General features: G+C 35.3%; 1 protein-coding gene across 2 annotated transcripts in view; it reads left to right on the plus strand.

Moving 5' to 3' along the window:
• The window catches only part of GPC5 (glypican 5), a 1,396,728-nt gene that overhangs the window by 36,333 nt on the left and 1,338,530 nt on the right, over positions 1-21,865 (plus strand). For both annotated transcript variants that reach the window (XM_059902813.1, XM_059902814.1), the window contains exon 2: positions 9,560-9,721. In XM_059902813.1, coding sequence (XP_059758796.1) covers positions 9,560-9,721 — 162 coding nt within the window. The remainder of the gene's footprint in view (positions 1-9,559; positions 9,722-21,865) is intronic.

A 21,865-nucleotide genomic window follows, 5' to 3' on the forward strand; every position in this document is an offset into this window, starting at 1 on the left:
AATTTCTTCATGCTTTCATATTGCTACTTTAAGTCAAGTTTGCAGAGGTTTTTGGGTTTTTTTTGGATATCTTTATGGGTTTTTTTTTAAACATTTTTATTGGAGTATAATTGCTTTACAATGGTGTGTTAGTTTCTGCTATATAACAAAGTGAATCAGCTATACGTATACATATATCCCCATATCCCCTCCCTCTTGCATCTCCCTCCCACCCTCCCTATCCCACCCCTCTAGGTGGTCACAAAGCACAGAGCTGATCTCCCTGTGCCATGTGGCTTCTTCCCACTAGCTATCTATTTTGCAGAGTTTTACTTAACCTCTTCTTTATTATGTCTGTATCTCTTTTCTTCTTCACTAAAAAAAATCCTGATTTTCAAGGATACAGGATAGAATTAGAGAACAGAATAGTCCATAATTACTTATTTGTTTTATCCCATTTCACCCTCACAACAGTTTCAGCATAGAATAAAATACAGGTTTTAGTATTTGTCCTGTTTTCTTCTTCAGGGGTTTACATTATAAACAATATTTTTTTTTGTCACTGTCTTTCAAATCCTTTCATTCTTTTTGATTTTTCACAATTCCTTATTTTCCACCCTCTGCTTCTCTTAAGGTATTACCTTTGTGTGATTGGCTCCTGTGTTCTTCTAGTTTAGTCTTCTCTTCAGAATGTTTTTCTTTCATCTTTAATTCTTTCCTGAGTACTGTCACCTCATATCTGAATTTTTAAAATTCTGATTTGTGCTGTTCTTTCATGTTTTATGTCATCTTTTAGCTTGTTTTGAAATAGCATGGCTGAATTTTTTATTTTTTTGTTGGGGGAGGGCATGTCTTTCTGGCATGCTTTCTTTGTCTGTAGGGATGTTATTCTGTTCCTTACTCCCTTTTTTATTGTAATAACTCTGTGTGAGATTTGACCTCAATATTTTTTGATGTTCAGTTCACGTGAAGTTGTTTTTTTTTCCTTGGAAATTTAGGTTGAAATAGACTTCAGAATAGTTTTTGTGACTTTACAGAGTTTCTTCTTCTGTTGGTTTTGTGTAGTGTTTAAAAGTATGGCTGCGTGTTTTCTGAAATTTCCTGGATTTATTTCCCTTCCCACTTTGGTCTGGACCTTCTCTGTGTATGTCTCTTAACTCCTTCTTCTGTTGAATTTTAATTCCGCTTCCAGACGTTTCTCTTCTGCATGGGGTTCTTCCCTGGAAAGGAGCCTGCTGGATCTCTTTGGAGAGTTCACAGGGGTCTGGATTGATCCTGCTAATTCATTCATTTTAATCTTGGCTCCTTTGCACACATCCAGTGATCGAGAGGGCGAAACTCTCCATTTCAGCTGCTGTTCACAAATCGGTCCACTGTGCTTTCTTGTGAATTCTGGTTGGCTCTTTGGGGCTTCATCTGTCCTTAGGTCCTTCAGATATTATCCCTCTGCTTCATTTTTCTCTCTCCTGCCCAGACTCTGATACTGTGAAGATCTGTGGCTGTTTTTTCCCCACTCCACATATATTTTGAAGGTTGTGGGGATATTACGTCACCTAGTTTTGTTGTATCTTTTGGATTTGATTTCAAGTTGTTCTATCTGGTCCGTGTGGGGATTTGGAGATCGTGAAAACTATGCTGCCACTGCCACCGTCTTTCCAGAATGCCTCCCAATGTTCCTGTTTTAACATATTAACAAAAGTACACAAGCAGGTAGATGGCTGTTAACAGTTTCTTAAGTGGGGGAACAGAAAGGAAAACGTAGTAACCAGTACTGCTGCTTCTGGTTAGGCAATCCAGAAAAGCCTACACAATTCTGGTCGAGGGCCCCTTCAGCAAGGAGCCTGCTGTTTTATTTTTAGTTTCATTTTGTTTTCAGCACTTTAATTCTCGCAGAGTTTGGTTTTACTGATCAGAAACACGGCTGCTGCACCTGAGCTTGGGTTGCGTATTCATAAGCATCCTCGGTTATGCCATGTTCTTTGAAGCCAGGCTTTGAAATATTTTGAAAATACATCTTGTTACCATGTAGTATCTGTTTGGGGTCCATTTGGCTTTGCTTTCTTATGATGCTAGTTCTATTTACAATGGGAGAACTGAAGTCTGGGCATTTGATCAACAAGCATCTTATTATGTCCTTTGTGCTTACACTGTGAATAAAATGTAAGATATGGTTCTTTCCCTGAGGATGTGTAGTTCATCTCGCCTGTCGTTTGGACTGACACAGGAAACAAGGGAACTAGTTTCTTGTAGACTTTTTTCCCCCCTCCACTGCGACCCTAACTCTTAAGTTACTACTGATAAAAATATCGTGCCAATTAGACATAACTAGGTCTTTGAATTATAGTCTTGATTTGGTTTGGAGTTTAGCTTTATGTTGGCATTACCAACTTCCAAGATGCTAAATGAAAGTCTGGATTAATCAATGCAGATCCTCATCAACTTGAGGGATGTGTTTGCTCTAAGTGGTCTAAGTTGCTAGCCATGCTTATTCAGAGTGTGCTGAGACATGATGGTTTCTCTTCCACATATGTTTAGAAAGCGGTCAAGGTAATTTGCAGCATCTTTCTAAGCGTACTTTCCACCACTTAAAATTGGGCACAGGGACTTCCCTGTTGGTGCAGTGATTAAGAATCTGCCTGCCAATGCAGGGGACACTGGTTCGATCCCTGGTCCAGAAGGATCCCACATGCCACGGAACAACTAAGCCCGTGTGCCACAACTACTGAGTCTACTCTCTAGAGCCCATGAGCCGCAACTACTGAGCCTGCTCTCCACAACTTCTGAAGCCCACACGCCCTAGAGCCTGCACACTACAACTACTGAGCCCGCGTGTTGCAACTACTGAAGCCCATGCACCTAGAGCCCCTGCTCCACAACAAGAGAAGCCACCACAATGGGAAGCCCGCGCACCACATCAAAGAGTAGCCCCTGCTCGCCACAACTAGAGAAAGCCCACGCTCAGCAACGAAGACCCAATGCAGCCAAGAAAATAAATTTAAAAAAAAATTAAAGAAAATTGGGCACAAAGGCAAATGGCAACTCTATAACTTTATATTTTAGCCTATTTTTATTTTTGAATAAAACTCCTTGGATGGTTCCTAACCTAAAATGTATTTTCTTGCAACTTTCCAAACAGATGACTTCTTTAGAAACAGGAATTGAAAATGGTCAGGTTTGTCTGTACACAAACCATTTATAGATTGAAGGCCATTGCTTTCCTCTCAGTAGAGTGGTGGTGAACACGATAGCTTGGAAATCACTCTGCCTGTTTCCAAACACCAGCTCCACCATTTTGTATTATGTAAGTATGTGTCACTGGGCAGCTTTTAAAGCCTCTTTATGTCTCCATTTCCTCACAAGTAAAATGTGGTAGTGATGGTACCTATGTCATAAGGTTAAAGTGACGACTAAATGAGATAACGCATATACATGGTAGATCCTTGATTGTTGGTTTAATGAATGAAAATTGAGTGTTTATGATGCATTATACTAGGCTCTGAGCTGGACAACTGGCATACGATAATGAGTAAAAGTTCCTGCACTTGGAGCTTTGTAGTACGGATGAGGGAACTAATTAATTAGTAATCACATTTAGGAACATAACACTGCAACCATGATAAGTGCAATGAAGAGGAATGAGGGGCAGTCCAGAGGCATAGAGTAAGGACTGGAGCTGTCGGTGGGGTTAAGGAAAGTTCCTGTGGGAAGACTGAATTAAGATCTAAAGAAAAATAGATGGGAATGAAGTCGGGGAAGGTGTGTGTTTGCCGCAAGACTGTCTAAGACAGAGGGAAGAGCATGCAGAATGGCTCTGTGGAAAGAGGGCACTTGGTGAATATGAGGAAATAAAAGAAGGCTGGTGTGTGAAGGGAAGAGTACAATGGCTGATGTTACTTGAGATGAGGCTGGAGCAGGAGGGAAGGAAGAAGTGGTCCAACTTGGGGCCTTCTTGGGCCGTGTTTAAGAATGTGATCTAGCAAAGTGATGTTAGGTATTTAAATTCTGGAGAGAGATTCTATTATTGTTGTTGTTGTTACTATTATCATTATTTTTATTCCCTAGCAGTCTTTCCTGTACCAAATATGTTTATATCCTTTAATATTTATTCATTGGTTCTCTTCCCCAGTCTCTATCATTGTTTTTCTCTGAACTCTAATTCCTCAATCTTTCCATTTAGGAAGAAAGCTGAGAAGATAACTTTATTTTCTTTAAGTCAATTTTACTGTTTGAAGTAGAATTTGCCTTTGTATAACTTTAGGCAATATAAATAAGAAACAATTGCCAAGATGTTACCTACTGTGACACATTTTATGTGTCTGAGCCTTTGTGCAATGCTCAAGCACGCTGCTGTTTATTTGTCTAACTTACACAAACTGAAGCCTGAGGCTGAATCTGTGTGGAAAAGGAGGAGTTTGAAAGGTGACTGTTGTGTGTGTGTGTGTGTGTGTGTGTGTGTGTGTGTGTGTGTGTGTACACACATGCACATTTGCATATTTTATGTTTGCTGATCTACAGTTGGTCAGTGAAGAGCTAATGTGGAAGCTGTGAAACTCTGCAGAGATCAAAGACCATAACCCTTACTCCTACCCTAAAATAAGGGAAGAACTGTATTATATTGGGCCATGTAAATACAATTGTCCTGAAACCTGGGTAGGCTTGGGATGCCCTGAGGCTCACCCCATGATGCACCCTCAGGGCTGTCCTCTGTAGGCACTGTTCCACGCCGCATACCTTTTTCTCTGTTCTTTAGCGTACCTGCTATGGCTAACGGGGCTTGCCCTGGGCTCCTGTAGGATAAGAGTTGTTAATCATACTAGCAAAATTTGTTTCTAATTTTTTTTATTGCAGTAAAATATGAAATTTACCATCTTAACCACTTTATAAGTGCACAGTTCAGTGGTACTAAATATGTTTATGTTATACAAACCACTGCCACCATCTACCTCCAGAACTCTTTTCATCTTGCAAAACTGAAACTCTGTCCCCATTAAACAGTAAGTCCCCAGTCTCCCCCCTCTGCCCAGCCCCAGCCAACCACCATTCTACTTTCTGTCTCTATGATTTTGGTGATCCTAAGAACCTCATATGAGTGGAGTTATATTTGTGTTTTTGTGACTGGCTTATTTCACCTAGTGTAATGTCCTCAAGGTTCATCCATGTTGTAGCATAAGTCAGAATTTCCTTCCTTTTTAAGGTTGAATAATATTCCAGTGTATGTATATACCATATTTTGCTTACCATTCATCAATCCAAGGACACTTGGGTTGCTTCCATGTTTTAGCTTTCATGAATAATATGCTGAGAATGTGGTGTACAAATATCTCTTCAAGACTGTTTTCAATTCTTTTGGGTATGTATACAGAAGTAGAATTGCTGGATCATATGGTAATTCTACTTTTAGGTTTTTGAGTAACTGCCATATTGTTTTCCACAGTGGTTTTACCATTTCACATTCCAGCCAACAGTACACAAGTGTTCTAATAACTCCACATCCTCGCTAACACTTGTTATTATCTGTATTTTTCATAGTAGTCATTCTAATGGGTGTGAGGTGGTATCTCATTGTAGCTTTTATTTCCTTCCAGTTTTATTGAGATACAGTTGACATACAACACTGTATAAGTTTAAGGTATACAGCATAATGATTTGACTTGCATACATCATGAAATGGTTATCACAATAAGTTTACTGAACATCTATCTTCTCTTGTAGATACAAAATCAAAGAAATAGAAAAAATTTTTTTCCTTGTGGTAAGACTCTTAGGATTTACTCTCTTAACTTTCATATATAACATACAATGATGTTATTTATATTTATCACATTGTACTTTACATCTCTAGTACTTACTTATCTTTATAACTGGGAGTTTGTACCTTTTGACTATCTTCATCCAGTTCCCCCTTCTCCAACTCCCTGTACATATCTGATCTCTTTTTCTATGAGTTTGTTTGTTTTTGAAGTACAATTGGTGTACAACTCTATGTTAGTTCCTGTTACCCAACATAATGATTTGATATTTCAATACATTTCAAAATAATTGCCATAAGTCTAGTTACAATATGTCACCATAAAAAGATATTATGTAGTCATTGACTATATTCCCCACACTTTACATTTCATACCTGTGTCTCATTTATTTTACAACTGGAAGTTTGTACCTCTTAATCTCCCTCACCTATTTCTTTCTTTCCCTATTCCCCTCCCCTCTGGCAACCACCTGTTTGTTTTCTGTATTTATGAGTCTGTTTCTGTTTTGTTGTGTTTGTTCATTTGTTTTGGTATTTAGATTCCACATATAAGTGGAATCATACAGTATTTGTCTTTTACTGTTTGATCTATTTCACTTAGCATAATACTCTCTAGTTCCATTCATGTTGTCACAAATGGCAAGATTTTATTCTTTTTCATGACTGAGTAACTTTATATATATATCACATATGATATATATATCACATTATTTATCCATTCATTTATTGATGGGCACTTATGTTGCTTCCATATCTTAGCTATTGTAAATAATGCTGCAATGAGTATAAGGGTGCATATATCTTTTCAAATTAGTGTTTTTGTTTTCTTCGAATAAATGCCCAGGGATAGAATTGTTGGATTATATAGTAGTTCTATTTTTCATTTTTTGAGGAATTTCCATACTGTTTTCCATAGCAGCTACACCAATTTACATTCTCGTCAACAATGCACAAGGGTTCCCTTTTTTCCACATCCTTGATAACACTTGTTATTTGCTGTCTTTTTGATAATAGCCATTCGGACAATGTGAGGTGATATCTCATTATGGTTTTAATTTGCATTTCCCTGACGATTAGTGATCTTGAGCATCTTTTCATGTGTCTGTTGGCCATCTGTATGTCTTCTTCGTAAAAATGTCTATTCAGAACCTCTGTCTATTTTTTAACTGCGTTGTTAGTTTTTTTGACATTGAGTTGTATGGGTTCTTTGAAGATTTTAGATATTAACCCCTATTGGATATATCAGTTACAAATATCTTCTCCTGTTCAGTGGGGGCCTTTTCATTTTGTTGATAGTTTTCTCTGCTGTGCAAAAGCTTTTCAGTTTGGCATAGGCTCATTTATTTATTTTGTTTTTGTTTCCCTTGCCTGAGGAGACATACCCAACAAAATATTGCTAAGATAGATATCAAAGAGCTTACTGTCTATGTTTTCTTCTAGAAGCTTTATGGTTTCAGGCCCTATATTTAGGTATTTAACCCATTTGGAATTTATTTTTGTGCATGGTGTGAGAGGGTAGCCAGTTTGATTCTTTTGTGTGTCGCTGTCCAGTTTTTCCAACACCATTATTGAAGAGGCTGTCTTTTCCCCATTGTATATTCTTGCCTCCTTTGTCATAAATTAATTGCCCATGTAAGTGTGGGTTCATTTCTGGACTCTCTATTCTGTTCCATTGATATATGTATGTGTTTTTGTGCCAGTACGATACTGTTTTGATTACCGTAGCTTTGTAGTATAGTTTGAAATCAGGGAGCATGATTCCTCCAGATCTGTTCTTCTTTCTCAAGATTGTTTTGGCTATTCAGGGACTTTTGTGTTTCCACACACATTTTAAAATTATTTGTTCTAGTTCTGTGAAAAATGCTCTTGGTATTTTGATAGGGATTGCATTGAATCTGTAGATAGCCTTGGGTAGTATGGTCATTTTAATAATATTAATTCTCCTAATCCATGAACATGGTATATCTTTCCATATGTTTATGTTGTCTTCAATTTCTTTCATCAGTGTCTTATTGTTTTCTGAGTACAGGTCTTTTAGTTTATTACTAGATATTTTATTCTTTTGGATGTGATTGTAAATGAAATTGTTTCCTTACTTTCTCTTTCTGATAGTTCATTGTTAGTGTATAGAAATGCAACAGATTTCTGTATATTAATTTTGTATCCTGCAAATTTACTGAATTCATTGATGAGCTCTAGTAGGTTTTTGATGGTGTCTTGAGGATTTTCTATGTATAGTATCGTGTCATTTGTATACAGTGACAGTTTTACTTCTTCCTTTCCAGTTTGGATTCCTTTTGTTTCTTTTTCTTGTCTGCTGCTGTGGCTAGGGCTTCCAACACTATGTTGAATAAAAGTGGCAAGAGTGGATATCCTTTTCTTGTACCTGATCTTAGAAGAAATGCTTTTAGTTTCTCACCACTGAGTATTATGTTAGCTTGGGTTTGTCATATATGGCTTTTACTATGTTGAGATATGTTTCCTCTCTGCCCACTTTCTGGAGTGTTTTTATCATAAATGGATGTTGAATTTTGTCAAAAGCTTTTTCTGTATCTATTGAGATGATCATATGATTTTTATTCTTCAGTATGTTAATGTGGTTATCACACTGATTGATTGATTGGGGATATTGAACCATCCATTCATCACTGGGATAAATTACACTTGATCATGATGTATGAGTTTTTTAATATAATATTGAAAATTTGGTTTGCTAATACTTTGTTGAGGATTTTTGCATCTATTTTCATCAGCAATATTCACCTGTAATTTTCTTTTTGTGATACCTTTGCCTGGTTTTTGTATCAGGGTGATGCTGTGTTTGTAGAATGAGTTCCAAAACTTCCTTCCTCTGCAATATTTTGGAATAGTTTGAGAAGGATAGGTGTTAACTCTTCTCTAAATGTTTGGTAGAATTCACCTGTGAAGCCATCCTGAACTACTTTTTTTTTTCTTTATTACTGATTCAGTTTCATTACTGGTAGTTAGACTCTTCATATTTTCTGTTTCTTCCTGGTTCAATCTTGGGATATTGTGCATTTCTAGAAATTTGTCCATTTCTTTTAGGTTGCCCATTTTATTGGGCTATAATTGTTTGTAGTAATCTCTTGTGACCCTTTGTATGTCTGTGGTGTCAGTTGTAACTTCTCCTTTTTCATTTCTAATTTTATTAATTTGGGCCCTCATGCTTTTTTTCTTGATGAGTCTGGCTAATGGTTTACTAATTTTGTCTATCTTTTCAAAGAATCAGCTCTTAGTTTCATTGATCTTTTCTACTGTTTTTTTTTTTTTCAAATTCTCTTTTTCATTTATTTCTGCTTTATGATTTCTTTCCTTCTACTAACATTGTTTTTTGTTGTTGTTGTCATTGTTGTTCTTATTTTTCTAGTTCCTTTAGGTATAAGGTTTGGTTGTTCTTTTGAGATTTTTTTTTTTGTTTCCTGAAGTAAGCTTGTATTGCTATAAACTTCACTCTTAGAACTTCTTCTGCTGCATCCTATAGATTTTAGATTGTTGTGTTTTCATTTTCATTTGTCTCTAGGTATTTTTTGATTTCTTCAGTGATCCATTTGTTGTTTAGTAGCATATTTTTTAACCTTCCTGTGTTTGTGTTTTTTGCCTGCCGGTGGATGGGGCCAGTTCCTGGCACAGCTTGCTGTGGGGTCCAGGGTATCCTAAGGCTGGTGTTGACCCACTGGTATCATTTTGCTGGTGGGCATATAGAACATGAACCTGTAATGTGCAGTGCTGATCATTAATGTCAGATACATAACATGTAATGTTTGTTACATGAACAGGTAATTATTATGAAAAATATTCTATGTATTCCAGGGCCTGATCTTCAGGTTTGCATAGCCAAAAAACCTGCATGTTGCACCAGGAAGATGGAGGAAAGTTATCAAATCGCAGCTCTCCAAGATATGCAGCAGGTGCTTCAAACATCCAGCTCTACATTAAAGTTTCTGATATCTCGAAACGCAGCTGCCTTTCAAGGTAAATGTATCTTGATTTCTGAAACTGAGCATAAATCTTGCTATGTAATTTACTTATTATTACTATTATACTGGTAAATTTGTCTAGGTTTATTTCTTTGTCTTTGCATATTATTCTGGTATAAAATGAGGTTTTAGCTTTTTCTGACCTTCACAGCTTGTTTCTGAGGTCATTCTGGGGCATATAAATCGACTTGGAGTAGAGTCTGTAATGTTAGTGAAATTTATGCCTTTCTGGGGGTTCTGCCAAATCCCACAATACTCTGACCCATGGTTTTACTTCAGTATGAACAGACATGATTATTAGATTTTATTAAAATAGTCTATAAAACAAAGTCTCATCACTTTTAACTGGGTAATAATAGATTCATTTTCAAAAACATAATTAAAAAATATTTGTCTAATTTTTTCCTCTACTACTTCATGTGATTTTCCTAAGAACACCAGTGTGATATATCGAAGGGTAGACAAGTCTGATAAATAGTAAAATAGGAAATATTAATTGGATGTTTAAGGGTCAGCTATGACCAGAACTCAACCTTAATTCAAACAATATATTCAGAAATAAAATTAATGGGTTATAAAATTACAACACACATTGGAAAACAGATGATCTTTTTCTTATTTTAGTCATCTCCTCTGTACAATTCCTTATTGCTACAATAAAATAGCTTAATTTATTTTTCCTTTTATAAAGCATTAGCTATTCTGTATATGATTAGAATGAAAATATTTAGATTACACTGCTTTTCAAAGTTATTGCTTTTGTTCAATGCAAAATATAACTTCTGCTAGTATTCCTTTTTAATAAGTATATTAATGTCAATCTATTTAAATAATTTGTGCTTTGTTTACATACAGAACTAAATCACAAGGCTGATTAATTTTTAAAACTCAACTTATTAAATAAAATAAATATAATAAATCAGGACAGAATTTAAGTTGAATTAAATTGTAGCTCATGATGAATTCATGATTTTTTTAATAGAAATTGTGACATGTCAGATTTTAAGATGTTTTAATCCAGTAATATTTTTAGATGTCTTAGAAAACAACCTTATTTATGTTATGGAATTTATTCATGTGAAATTGTTGGGGGCAAATATATTGATATGCCTTTTAAGCAAAGATTGGTGGCTTGAACTGACTGAACTAGAAGATATTAACCACCCACAGAAAGTGATGTAATGATTTTTTCTTATGAAAATGATAGTGTGTACAATATGGAAAATACATTTTAGAGATAAAGGGGGCAGTGAATAAATCAACCTTACCAGAACAGGGAGTTGTGGATGGGAATTGTGGACCATATGCTTGAAAAGGTAAGTTGGACTCATGTGGAAGAAGACTTAAAACATCAACTTGAGTTTGAGAGAGTCATTAAAGATTTTTGAACAGGGAAGCTTCATTATGATTTATCATCTTTTAATGTCAAAACTAAATCCCTCCAAGTGAGAAAGTATGGCTGAAGAAGATCATGACAAATCAAACCTACTTTTTTGGATAGCAGTGTTAACCATATAGGTGAAAGAAAGTGCCAGCAGTTACTATCACATAGGGACTCAATGAATGGTAGTTGAACATTTTCTTCTGTCTTCAAATATACTCTAAAAACCTTTTCACCTATTGTTGGATAAATTGATCAAGATAGAGCACATTAAATTCAAAAGATTGGGAAAAATATAAAACCTGGAATGTTTAGACTTTTAACATGGGTTTAGGCTGCTGAAAACTTTTGGTGATATTGCTAAAAGTTTGGTGACAACTTATCAGTAGTATAAGGACATGAGATTATCTCTACTGGAGTGTCAGGTAATATTATGTATAATTTTTGTTATTTTTTGTTTAATAAATTGTACCTGATATATTTAATAGGGTAAGTTTTGCTGCGTATTTAAATATCAATTATAAAAGTGAAAAAAGTAGGGCCTTTCTCAAATATAATTTGTTATAATAAATTGTCATGTTCTCCCTTTGTGGCATGTCAATTTTATTTAAGAATCATGAGAAGGCAAGACAGTTTTAGAAGAAATTTTCCTAAAGGCTAACTTTATTGGAACAAATTCTCTTACAAGAAGAATACCTGCTTTTAATTTAATGAATAAAATAAGTAGCTTTAGGCTTAGTTCCATAAAAACAAGCTAAATATATGTGCTAAAAGCCATTTGAGAGATCACATTTGCTGTATCATAACTGAACAGGCAACTTTATCAATAAGTAAAAGCCCTCTGTCTAGTTTCTATGTAATTAAAATGTCTGAACACAAATCAGCCTTTGTTTTTCCTAAGAAGAAAGCGGCTAATACATTTTAGTGGGAAACTTAGTCTGCTTGAGAGCAATTTAATGGAGGAAATCATTTCACTGCTTAAGTCCTGTAAGTAGATGTAAGTAGATGTGCTACATTTCGATCTTTTTTATTTTTTAATATTTCACTTATATTTCCTACTTCGACAGTACTACCCTGTCCTTTTAGCCATATTGTGGCTAAAATCCCATATACTGGGATGTAGTATGGTCCCTTCTCTCATAGATCTTACGGGGTTCCACGGGAGCATGTTTTTGAAGTAAACCTTTGGATATGACTGGTGGGGATGATCACTTGGGTGTGTGGGTGTAGTGGACCCCACACGACTGTAAGATGAAGGCTGGGAGGTTGGGATTGCTCCGAAGAGAAGAGACAGTGCCGGCAACTGGTACCAGAAGACATAAGGTTAGTCCACGTACAGCCCACATTCAGCTCTGGAATTTAGCCCTGGAAGGTAATATCACTGGGACTGGAATCAGCCTCCTTACTGGGATAATTCTACTTTTTTCAGTTAAGGTGTTTGTTATAGGTTTCCTGAAAATAAAACAGGCAAACAAAGATATGTTTTTGGAAGAACCCGTAAGTACGACCTGGGGTTCACTGTGTCCTATGGGTTGTCATTCACGTAGCATACAACGTTTGATAAGATGAAAGGAGCAAGCGGGTATCCTTGTGTCTGTTGCTCTTCATAAATTAGTGGTGATGTTTGCCCAGAGACTGCTGGCTTCGCCACAGTGCAGGCAACAACTGCTCTTCATTTTCAGGGGCTTGATTATGTTCGTGAATAAAGCGGGCAGCCTGCAATAATGCGAAAGAGTTTGTCTCCCTTCAGCTGCTTTATGAGTGTGGGATTGCCTGCCTTAAAAACCTTTTGCAGGGTGGTAGGGGGTGGTGGTGGTGGGATGAATTGGGAGATTGGGATTGACATGTATACACTAATATGTATAAAATAGATGACTAATAAGAACCTGCTGTATAAAAAATAAATACAAATAGAGATCATACTTTAAAAAAGAAAAAAAAATTTGCAAATATTTTTTATAAATGTTTTATTTATTTATACACTAAAGTTTGGTGTGACTCATGAAGAAATAAAGGAAGTTGACAGAGAATGTGTCAACCACTGTAAAAAAAAGCAACTCCTACCCAGCTTTCAAATTTGTCAGTTTTAAAATCTCTGTTTAAATAAGAGAATAGGGCTTAGTTTTTGTTTTCTTCAATGTAAAACTATACAAAATTTTCAGCATAATTTTCAAAAATAACTGAAGGAATATTTGGGAGAATACAGAAGCTTGTCTTTTGTTTAAACGTTATAAAGATAAGGTTAAGAAGTTTTATCTTTCCTTAGAGATAGATCTTTTCCTATTTCTCTCATCTTCAAATAGCTCACATATTTCTAAAATATATGGTATATACTAAGTCTTTATTCTGGAAGTTTCCAGTTTTTTATATGGCATTTAAAAAGTGTGCATTATCACAAAAGACTCAGTGATGAACGATATCTAGAATAAGAAGGAGTTAATATTTTTGTTGACGATTTCATTCTCTGGGCTAATTAAATTTTCATTCTTGATTAAAAGTACTTGAAAGATTGGTAAGCTTGTCCTCTTGGGCTGAAATGTTAGATTTAGGACTTTAATAAAAATTACATTCCTATTTTTAATGAAATATAGGAATATGTTCAAAATTAAATATCTTTGTTTAAAAAGCAGGCAAATTAAGAGTGAGAATGTGAATGTAATTAAAGTATTGTCCTCTTTTACACTAACAGATATTACCTGCTGTGAAGTGTATAGCTAGTGTATAGCTACTGTAAAACCAGTGTAAAATGTATGTACATATCCACATACATATAGTCGAAGGCACAAGGATGTAGTGAATATTTGAATATCTTAATGTATGAGAAGATGAGTAGATTTATATAAATGTTACAATAGCAGGCCTGGAGTACATTAATCTTATTTCGTTCACTTTTGTTATGCTTTACAGAGGTGAACAATATTTAAAATTATTCCTTGGAAGAGCATTATGTGCAAGGATAAAGGAACGGTGTTATTTCTAACACTGAGAATTACCTGATCAAAGGCCCAAGGGTAAGAGAACAGGTAGCCTTAGACTGGCAGTTCTGAGGAGACGTGTTGGCTTTTCTCTTTCTCTAGCACCTAGAGCAGATACTCAGTAAATGTAATTAAATGAACTGCATGAATACATGGATAAATGAATGAATGGATGAATGATACTTAGCAGGAATCTGGTTCTGAAATAAAATGAAAGAGTTCTTCTCTCCCTCTCCCCCGTCATCCTTCCCTCCCCTTCATGCATTTAATATCTCTGTTGAGTACCTACTAAGTGCCAGCACCGCCAGGTGCTTAGATTGTACCTTGCCCAAATTTTCCATCTATTTTACTTTTATTGGCTCCTTCAGGCTTCTGATATGCCAACATTTGTTTACTGATTTTATAAACTAAGAAGGAGGGAATTCCCTGGCTGTCCAGTGGTTAGGACTCAGCACTTTCACTGCCGAGGGCCTGGGTTCAAGATCTCACAAGCTTCATGGCATACGCCGCACCCCCCAACCCCCGCTCCCAATAACTAGGAAGGAGCGCATTGTAATGTTTCTGTCGGTGGTGTATTCTGAATGTGATTGCATTTTCCCCTGAGTTTGAAGCAGCGCATGGTTTAGTGTGTTATCTCACATGGCAGCCACCAGTGCAATTGGTCTTTATCCAACTGTCTTGTATCTCTGAAATGTTAAAAATTGTTTCTTTTGAATCTGTGTCAGCAAGCTGCTATTAATTATGAAAATGACTAATTTTAATATATTCTGGATGAAAGTTCCAACAGCTTAAATTACTTTTCAGCTGGAAATAAAGCTTGCTTTGCATGAAGCAAAAAAATTGAAAAGCGTAGAACTAAGTGTGGAAACACATTGAAGTGTAGAACTAAGAGGTTACTTTGCCATATTTCTTTTTTAAATTTTAGGAAGTAAACTTTTAGCTGTTTTAATTCTGACTGATGATAGGTTATGATAATATCAACTATTGCTATGATAATCTTATCTAGAAAGCACAGTAACCTGCTTATGGTAGGCTAAACAATTCTTTCTTGATTTTATATTAAATACATTTTCAGTTAAATCTTTTCAATGTGAGAACTGTGCATTTATTGCCTAGAAGATGAGTTGGCATTTCATCAGGGTCTTTATCATTTTGTTATCTTCATATTAGTTTAATCTTACTTTTACATGAGGGATCACAAGGGATGATTCTTAAAAGGTAACTATGTATTGAGTAAAGGCCAGGACATGTGGGAGGTTACAACTAGCTATGTTTTTGAGATTTATCTGTCCCTCTATCTCTTATTCATCTATGTGAATTGATTTATAAAGTTTCTTTTTATAGATATGTGGCATTTATTTACCCTCCCTGTGATGGACATTTTAATCATTCCCAACTTATATTTGCACTTGTAGTGCTGCAACAAACATTCTTGTTCATGTCTCCAAGGGCATGTGTTTCTCTAGGGTTTATATGTAGAAATGAAATTGTGGCTTATAGGCTGTGACCTTGTCAACTTGACCAGGTATTGCAGAATTACTCTTCTAAGGAGCTGAACCTATTTAAACTCCCACAAGCAGTTGGTGTGCTTTGTCCTTATTCCACATCCTTCCCAACACTTCCCAATAATTCTGAAATTATTGTCAGAATTTTAAAAGAATTCTAAAAAAATTTAAAAAAAATTTAAATTAAAAGAATTTTAAAATAAAATTTGATGAACTGATAGATGTGAAATGGTATCTTGTTTTCAAAACGTGCAGTTCCCTAATTACTGGGGTATCTGAATGTCTTTCCAAAAATACTTCTTTATTTTGCATATTCTTTATTTTCTCTTATGAATATGTCTTGTGAATCTGTATACACACTTAGGGGATATGTACCATGTTGTGAGTCTTTCTGTATGTATTAAAAATTTTCTTCTAGGTACAGATATTGCCACGTCTTAATGTTTTAGCTAAAATAATTCAAATTTCTTTCCATATTCTATGGCAATTCAAGCTCTCCAGAAGTTTTCTGCACATTTCCACAGTCTGCAGTCTCATGGTTACTCCTGCCTCTGCTTCCCTGCTTTTTTTCATTTGCTTTTGTGTATCTTTTCTATCATATTAATTCAGTATGAAAATTTTTTTCTTAATTACCACCTCCATAGACACACACATACATGTACACACATTAACCTAAGTTGTATGTATAAAATAAATTTTATGAGACGATGGTGATAAAGGAAGGTGAAATCTAAAAATCACAAATAATTTCAAATTGAACATGGATTCCTATGTTTGCAAGTGTTTTCTAGCCCACCCTCCACCATCAATCCATGGAACTACCATCCTCACATCATTCTCTCTGGCCCTCGTATCTCCCACTTCCCTGTGTGATACTCTGCTCTTCTCCTCAGATGGTGAGATGAGGGGATCTTCTGGTTCCTACATTTATTATATGAGCATGGAAATAGCAACCATCACGTGGCTCTTGAGGGTGCATTTAAAAGAAATACTTTTGTTTTAGGTTAAAAAACCTTTTATCTTTTTATGTTAAAAATTTCCCCAGCTTTATTGAGATATAGTTGACATTGTGTAAATGTAAGATGTACAACCCATTGATTTGATACTCTTATGTATTGCAACATGGGTACCACTGTGGTGTTAGCTAACACCTCCATCAAGTCACATAATTACCAGTTCTTTTTTGCAGCAAGAACATTTAAGATCTACTCTTTCCACAATTTTCAAGTATATACTACAGTACTGTTAACTGTAATCACAGTGATGTTCATTATATCCCCAGAACTTAATCATTTTGTAACTAGAAGTTTATACTCTTTGACCAGGGTCATTTCTCCGCCCTCCAGCCCCTGCTAAGCACCATTCTACTCTCTAAACTTAGTACTTGTTGATCAACCTATTGTCTGTTAGATATTTTAGAAACAATGAATTTCCTAAATCCTACATTCATACAAATTACAGTGACCTTTTATAAAGTGTAGACAAGGTATATAATCTTTTTTTTCCTAGTATTTAAATTGAGTCTGTTTTATATTTTCAAATGTTAATGTTGATAACATTAGTAATCTATGGAAAGAAAGAAACAATTATTAACTACTTTTGAAACAGAGCTCATTTATCTTAGAAGTGTTTACTTCCAAAAGTAGTAATAGGCTATTAAAGTTAATCAGGCATTTTTAGAAGATTCAAAATATGTTTTCTTTAAAATATTTTTCTCATTTTGCTTATAACTAAATATATAAAAAAAGAAAAGCTGAATTAATATCAAATTTTTCTAAATATTGTGTGGCAGTAAACTTCGAGGGAAACTTGTGATGTCACTAATGTGTGGTTGACACTCACTTTGTAATGTAATATTTATGAATTCTTTTAAAAACCTTTTACTCCATGAACAAACTTTTTCATTATGTTGATAATGCAATCTAAAATGTACATGATATTAAAAAGTGAAATTCATGCTTTCCCCCACCCCCAGATTAGATTTGTGCATTTAACATCTGAATATGGATTTTTTTTTGATGATGTCAGCTAATATATTTTGTCAGTGTGTGTCTTGGAATTAATATTTCTAACAGGAAGCAGTTTTAATATTGAAAGTAGGGTATTTCCCTGTTTATAAGAGGCTGGTAGAAAGGTAAAGATTGAGGGATCCTTTGAATATATCTAAATTTATTTAATGTGAAGAACACAATTACAGTAAAAGTAATAATTTCATTATATGTTTTTACTGATTATAAATTTCATTAACAAATTCTGTTGAAATATATCCTTGATGCACTTACCAGCTCTTTTGATAGATCATTTTTTTTAATAGCTATTTTTGAGTCAACATATTTAGTTTTATGAAGGGTGACTTGTCTCTATTAAATGTCCAATGTATTTTAAGGCCCTACCAAATTTTATCTAAGCTAGGTAATGCTATGATTTAATGATCAATTTATTTATATTATTTTTACAAGAAAGATAAAATATTGGCATTATTAAAATATTAAAGAAATTATTTTAAAACTCAACAATGTATCTTTTCACATTTTGCGTACTACCTCATAAGTAGTAGTTTATCGTGAGATATTAATTTGTGTCTCACTATGGTTGTTGTGTGGCATATGCCACATGAAAACCTTTTGTTCTTCCTCTGCCTTATTGGTTGAACCCCCAGTTTGGGGGTGATCACCCTCTATGGCAATGTGCTTAGGGACAGTGGACCCTGCTGGAGCTCTAGGGGATGGTGTGAAATGGAATGGGAAGTGCGTGTATGGTGGTGAAGTTTTGAATAGCTGTGGTGGGAAATGGGAAAGAAGATGAACCAAAATCCAGTTAGAAGGCTAACATTGGAGTCAACTAATTAATAGTAAAACCAGTATGCATGGTGGTATGGCTGTTTTTAGCCCTGATTAGTTCTTGCCTAGGGAGAGGGTTCCAGTAGAGAAGTGCTGATACATGGTTGAGCATGGGTGACAGGAAATTCATTTATTCTCCCACAAATATTCCTGGGGCAGCCTCTCAGTGCCAGCATAGTTCTCAGTGCTTGGTATGCTTCAGTGAATGAACAAAAGATCCCTATCCTCAAAGGTTGCATTTCAGCAAATAGAAAATACATATTTATAATACAGATATAAGTTAGAACGTATTAAGTGCTTTGAGATAAAGTAGCATGGAGCAAGGGGAGTGGGATTGGGAGGGGTGCAACTTTAAACTGGCCGGTCAAAGAAAAGTTGGCATTTGAGCAAAGATTTGAAGAAAGTGCAGGTGTTGGCTCTGTGGATGTCTGGGAGGAAAACATTCTAGGCAAAGGGAATAACCCGAATGCAGGAGTGTGTGTGCCTTGAATGTCAGAGGCATAGCAACAGGGAGGCTGGTTTGGGGTGGCGCACAGTGGGTGATGTGGAGGAGATTGGAGAGGCTACCGCAGAGGCAACGGGAGCCCTCGTGTGGGGCTTCTTAGGCTTTTCTTCTGAACCAGGAGTTTTTAACCATAGGTGTGGCTTGATTTAAAAAAACAAAACAAAACAAAGAAACCTCTATCTAATTGTTGAGGGGCCTGTAGAGGGGCTAGGGTGGACTGAGAAGCCCACTTAGGAGATGATTATAACATTCCAGAAGAGACGTCATGGTGGCTTAGACCTGAGTGGTGGCAGTGCAGGTGGTAAGAAGTGGTCAGTTTCTGGATATGTTATGAGCATCAGTGGGTTCAGGGTGTAGCAGGAGAAAAAATGAGGCCAAGGACGGGCTGATTGTGGTAAAATATACCAAGGGTGTGTTTGTGAGGTGAGTGCCTGCGTGTAGTGGAGGCTGGTTAGAGATGCTGAGACTGTAGGATGGGTTTCCACACACACTGGACTTTGGAATCTCTGTTGGTAGAGCTGGAGTCTGAGACAAATTGTCACCTGTTTCTAAAGTTCTCAGTAAAAGAGGGATGTCAGTGGGTGTAACAGGGGCGTTGGTTGATTATCTGATGGAGGGTAATCTTTTTTTTTTTAAAACCACTTTGTTGAGGTATGATTGATAAACAAAAAGCTGTATTTCCTGTATAAAACTTGATACAAGCAATTTGGAGGTAAGTGTACACCTGTGAAACCATCACCACAATCTACGCCATAAACATATTGGAGGAGGCTGATCATTGACATGGGTTACAAGAGTAATGGTGTGGAAGGGTCAGGTGATGTCCAGCTCCTCCCTATGGCCCAGCTCTGTAAAGTAGTAGAGATGTTTCTTTCTTTTTTTTTTTTTTAATTGGGGTATAGTTGATTTACAATGTTGTGTTAGTTTCAGGTGTACAGCAAAGTGAATCAGTTATACATAAACATATTTCCACCCTTTTTTAGATTCTTTTCCCACATAGGCCATTACAGAGTATTGAGTAGTTCCCTGTGCTATACAGTAGGTCCTTATTAGTTATCTGTTTTATATATAGTAGTGTGTATGTGTCAATCCCAATCTTCCAATTTATCCCTACTCCCCCTTACCCCTGGGAACCATAAGTTTATTTTCTACATCTGTAACTCTATTTCTGTTTTGTAGATAAGTTCATTTGTAGCCTTTTTTTAGATTCCACATATAAGCAATATCATATACAGTGCAATATTACTCAGCCTTAAAAGAGAACAAAATAATGCCATTTGCAGCAACATGGATGGACCTAGAGATTGCCATACTGAGTGAAGTAAGTCAAACAGACAAAGAGATGTTGTTTCAATAACATATATCTCAGTATGAAAATAAAATTAATTTTGATAGAATAACTCATGATTCTATCCAATGAAACCTATTTTCAATATTTAGCATAATTTAAAGTGAAGGGCTTTATAAAGAAATGAGTAACACAAATAAATAAGATTGACTTGAATGAAATTTGTAAACAAACTTTGAGAATTGACTGGAGAAAGCATGTAGTGAGACAAAGTATTTAGAATAAAGTTGCATAATAGTAATTATGGGCAAAATCATGAGTTTATATATGAAAATTTTATTTTAAACTTATTTTAATTATAAAAGGTATAACATGGTTATATAAAATTGAAAATAAAATCTTTGTTTGTCAATAACTCAGCAAGTAAGGTTCCGTGATGAGCTTAAGTCCCTTAAGACTCAAATTTGAAGTCTTGGTGGTAATTCTTAGAACACCAAGAACACATTTTACATTTTTATATCAATAAAAATGAACTAAGTTCTGTTTATGAAAGAATATCAATAATTATCAATCATTTCAATAATATCTTTTTATTATATCATCTCTTAACGAATTAGAAATACTTACAGTTCATATAAGTGGCATTACTGTCTAATTTAAAATTTTAAATAATATAATAATTCACTGTAAATTATAAAATACAGTTTATTAAAACTGTGGGAATGTTCTTAATAGTTAAGCTTTTTTTCCCTCTATAGCCTTGGGGGAAGAGCAGATTAAGATTAAAATATTAAACAATCATCCATAATATTTAATTGGTAAAGTGGTAAGATATAATGGAAAATAAGATACCTCTCTTTCTTCAGACAAATAGAGGACTTAAATTTTATAGCCATTCCTCAATGTAGCTGCTCATGATGAGAAATTATCCATGCATATCTTCATGCTTTTAGCATAAAATATATCTAGCAATAAATGGGATATATATGCTATAGCTTTCATGCAGAAGGCAAAGGGCTTGAAATGGCATCTCAAGATCCAGAAAGTCATAACAGTAAATAAAGGGTAATTGTTGGATAGCTATGCTGTGTTTCTTTTATGCCAGAGTAATTCTGCCTGTGGGCTAACTTTAGTATAAACAAAGATAATTGAACTTTTGCACCTTAAAGAATATTTTCCTCTTGTACTATTTCTTTGACTCCATCTCCTCAAGGTGTAAACTTGACTTGAATGTTAACTTATGAAGCATATTCATTTTTTTACCATAAGTAGGAATAAACTGAAGCTACTTTATAATAGAATAAACGTTGGTCTTTGTTATGGGAAAACGTTTGTTATTGTTATCAGATAGGCAACATGCTTAAGAGTTTAAGAACAGGGTTCTAGAGTTAGAGAACCTGAGTTTGAATACTCTCTCAAGACCTGCATCTAGGCTTTCATTTCCTTGCTTGTAGGATGGGGATAATCATAGTACCTTCTTCTAGGTTGCAATTAATAAGGATTGGTCATGGTAATTCCAGTAAAGTAACTAGTATCATGCCTGGTATGTAATAAGCACTCAGTAGATGTTAGCTATTCTTCTTCCTTTACTTATGGTGTATATTTTTTCCCCAACATTTGATTGGCAGCAAAACGTCTCAGGGTA

This window comes from Balaenoptera ricei, chromosome 18 (genome assembly GCF_028023285.1).
Source record: "Balaenoptera ricei isolate mBalRic1 chromosome 18, mBalRic1.hap2, whole genome shotgun sequence".
NCBI classification, from domain to species: Eukaryota; Metazoa; Chordata; class Mammalia; order Artiodactyla; family Balaenopteridae; genus Balaenoptera; species Balaenoptera ricei.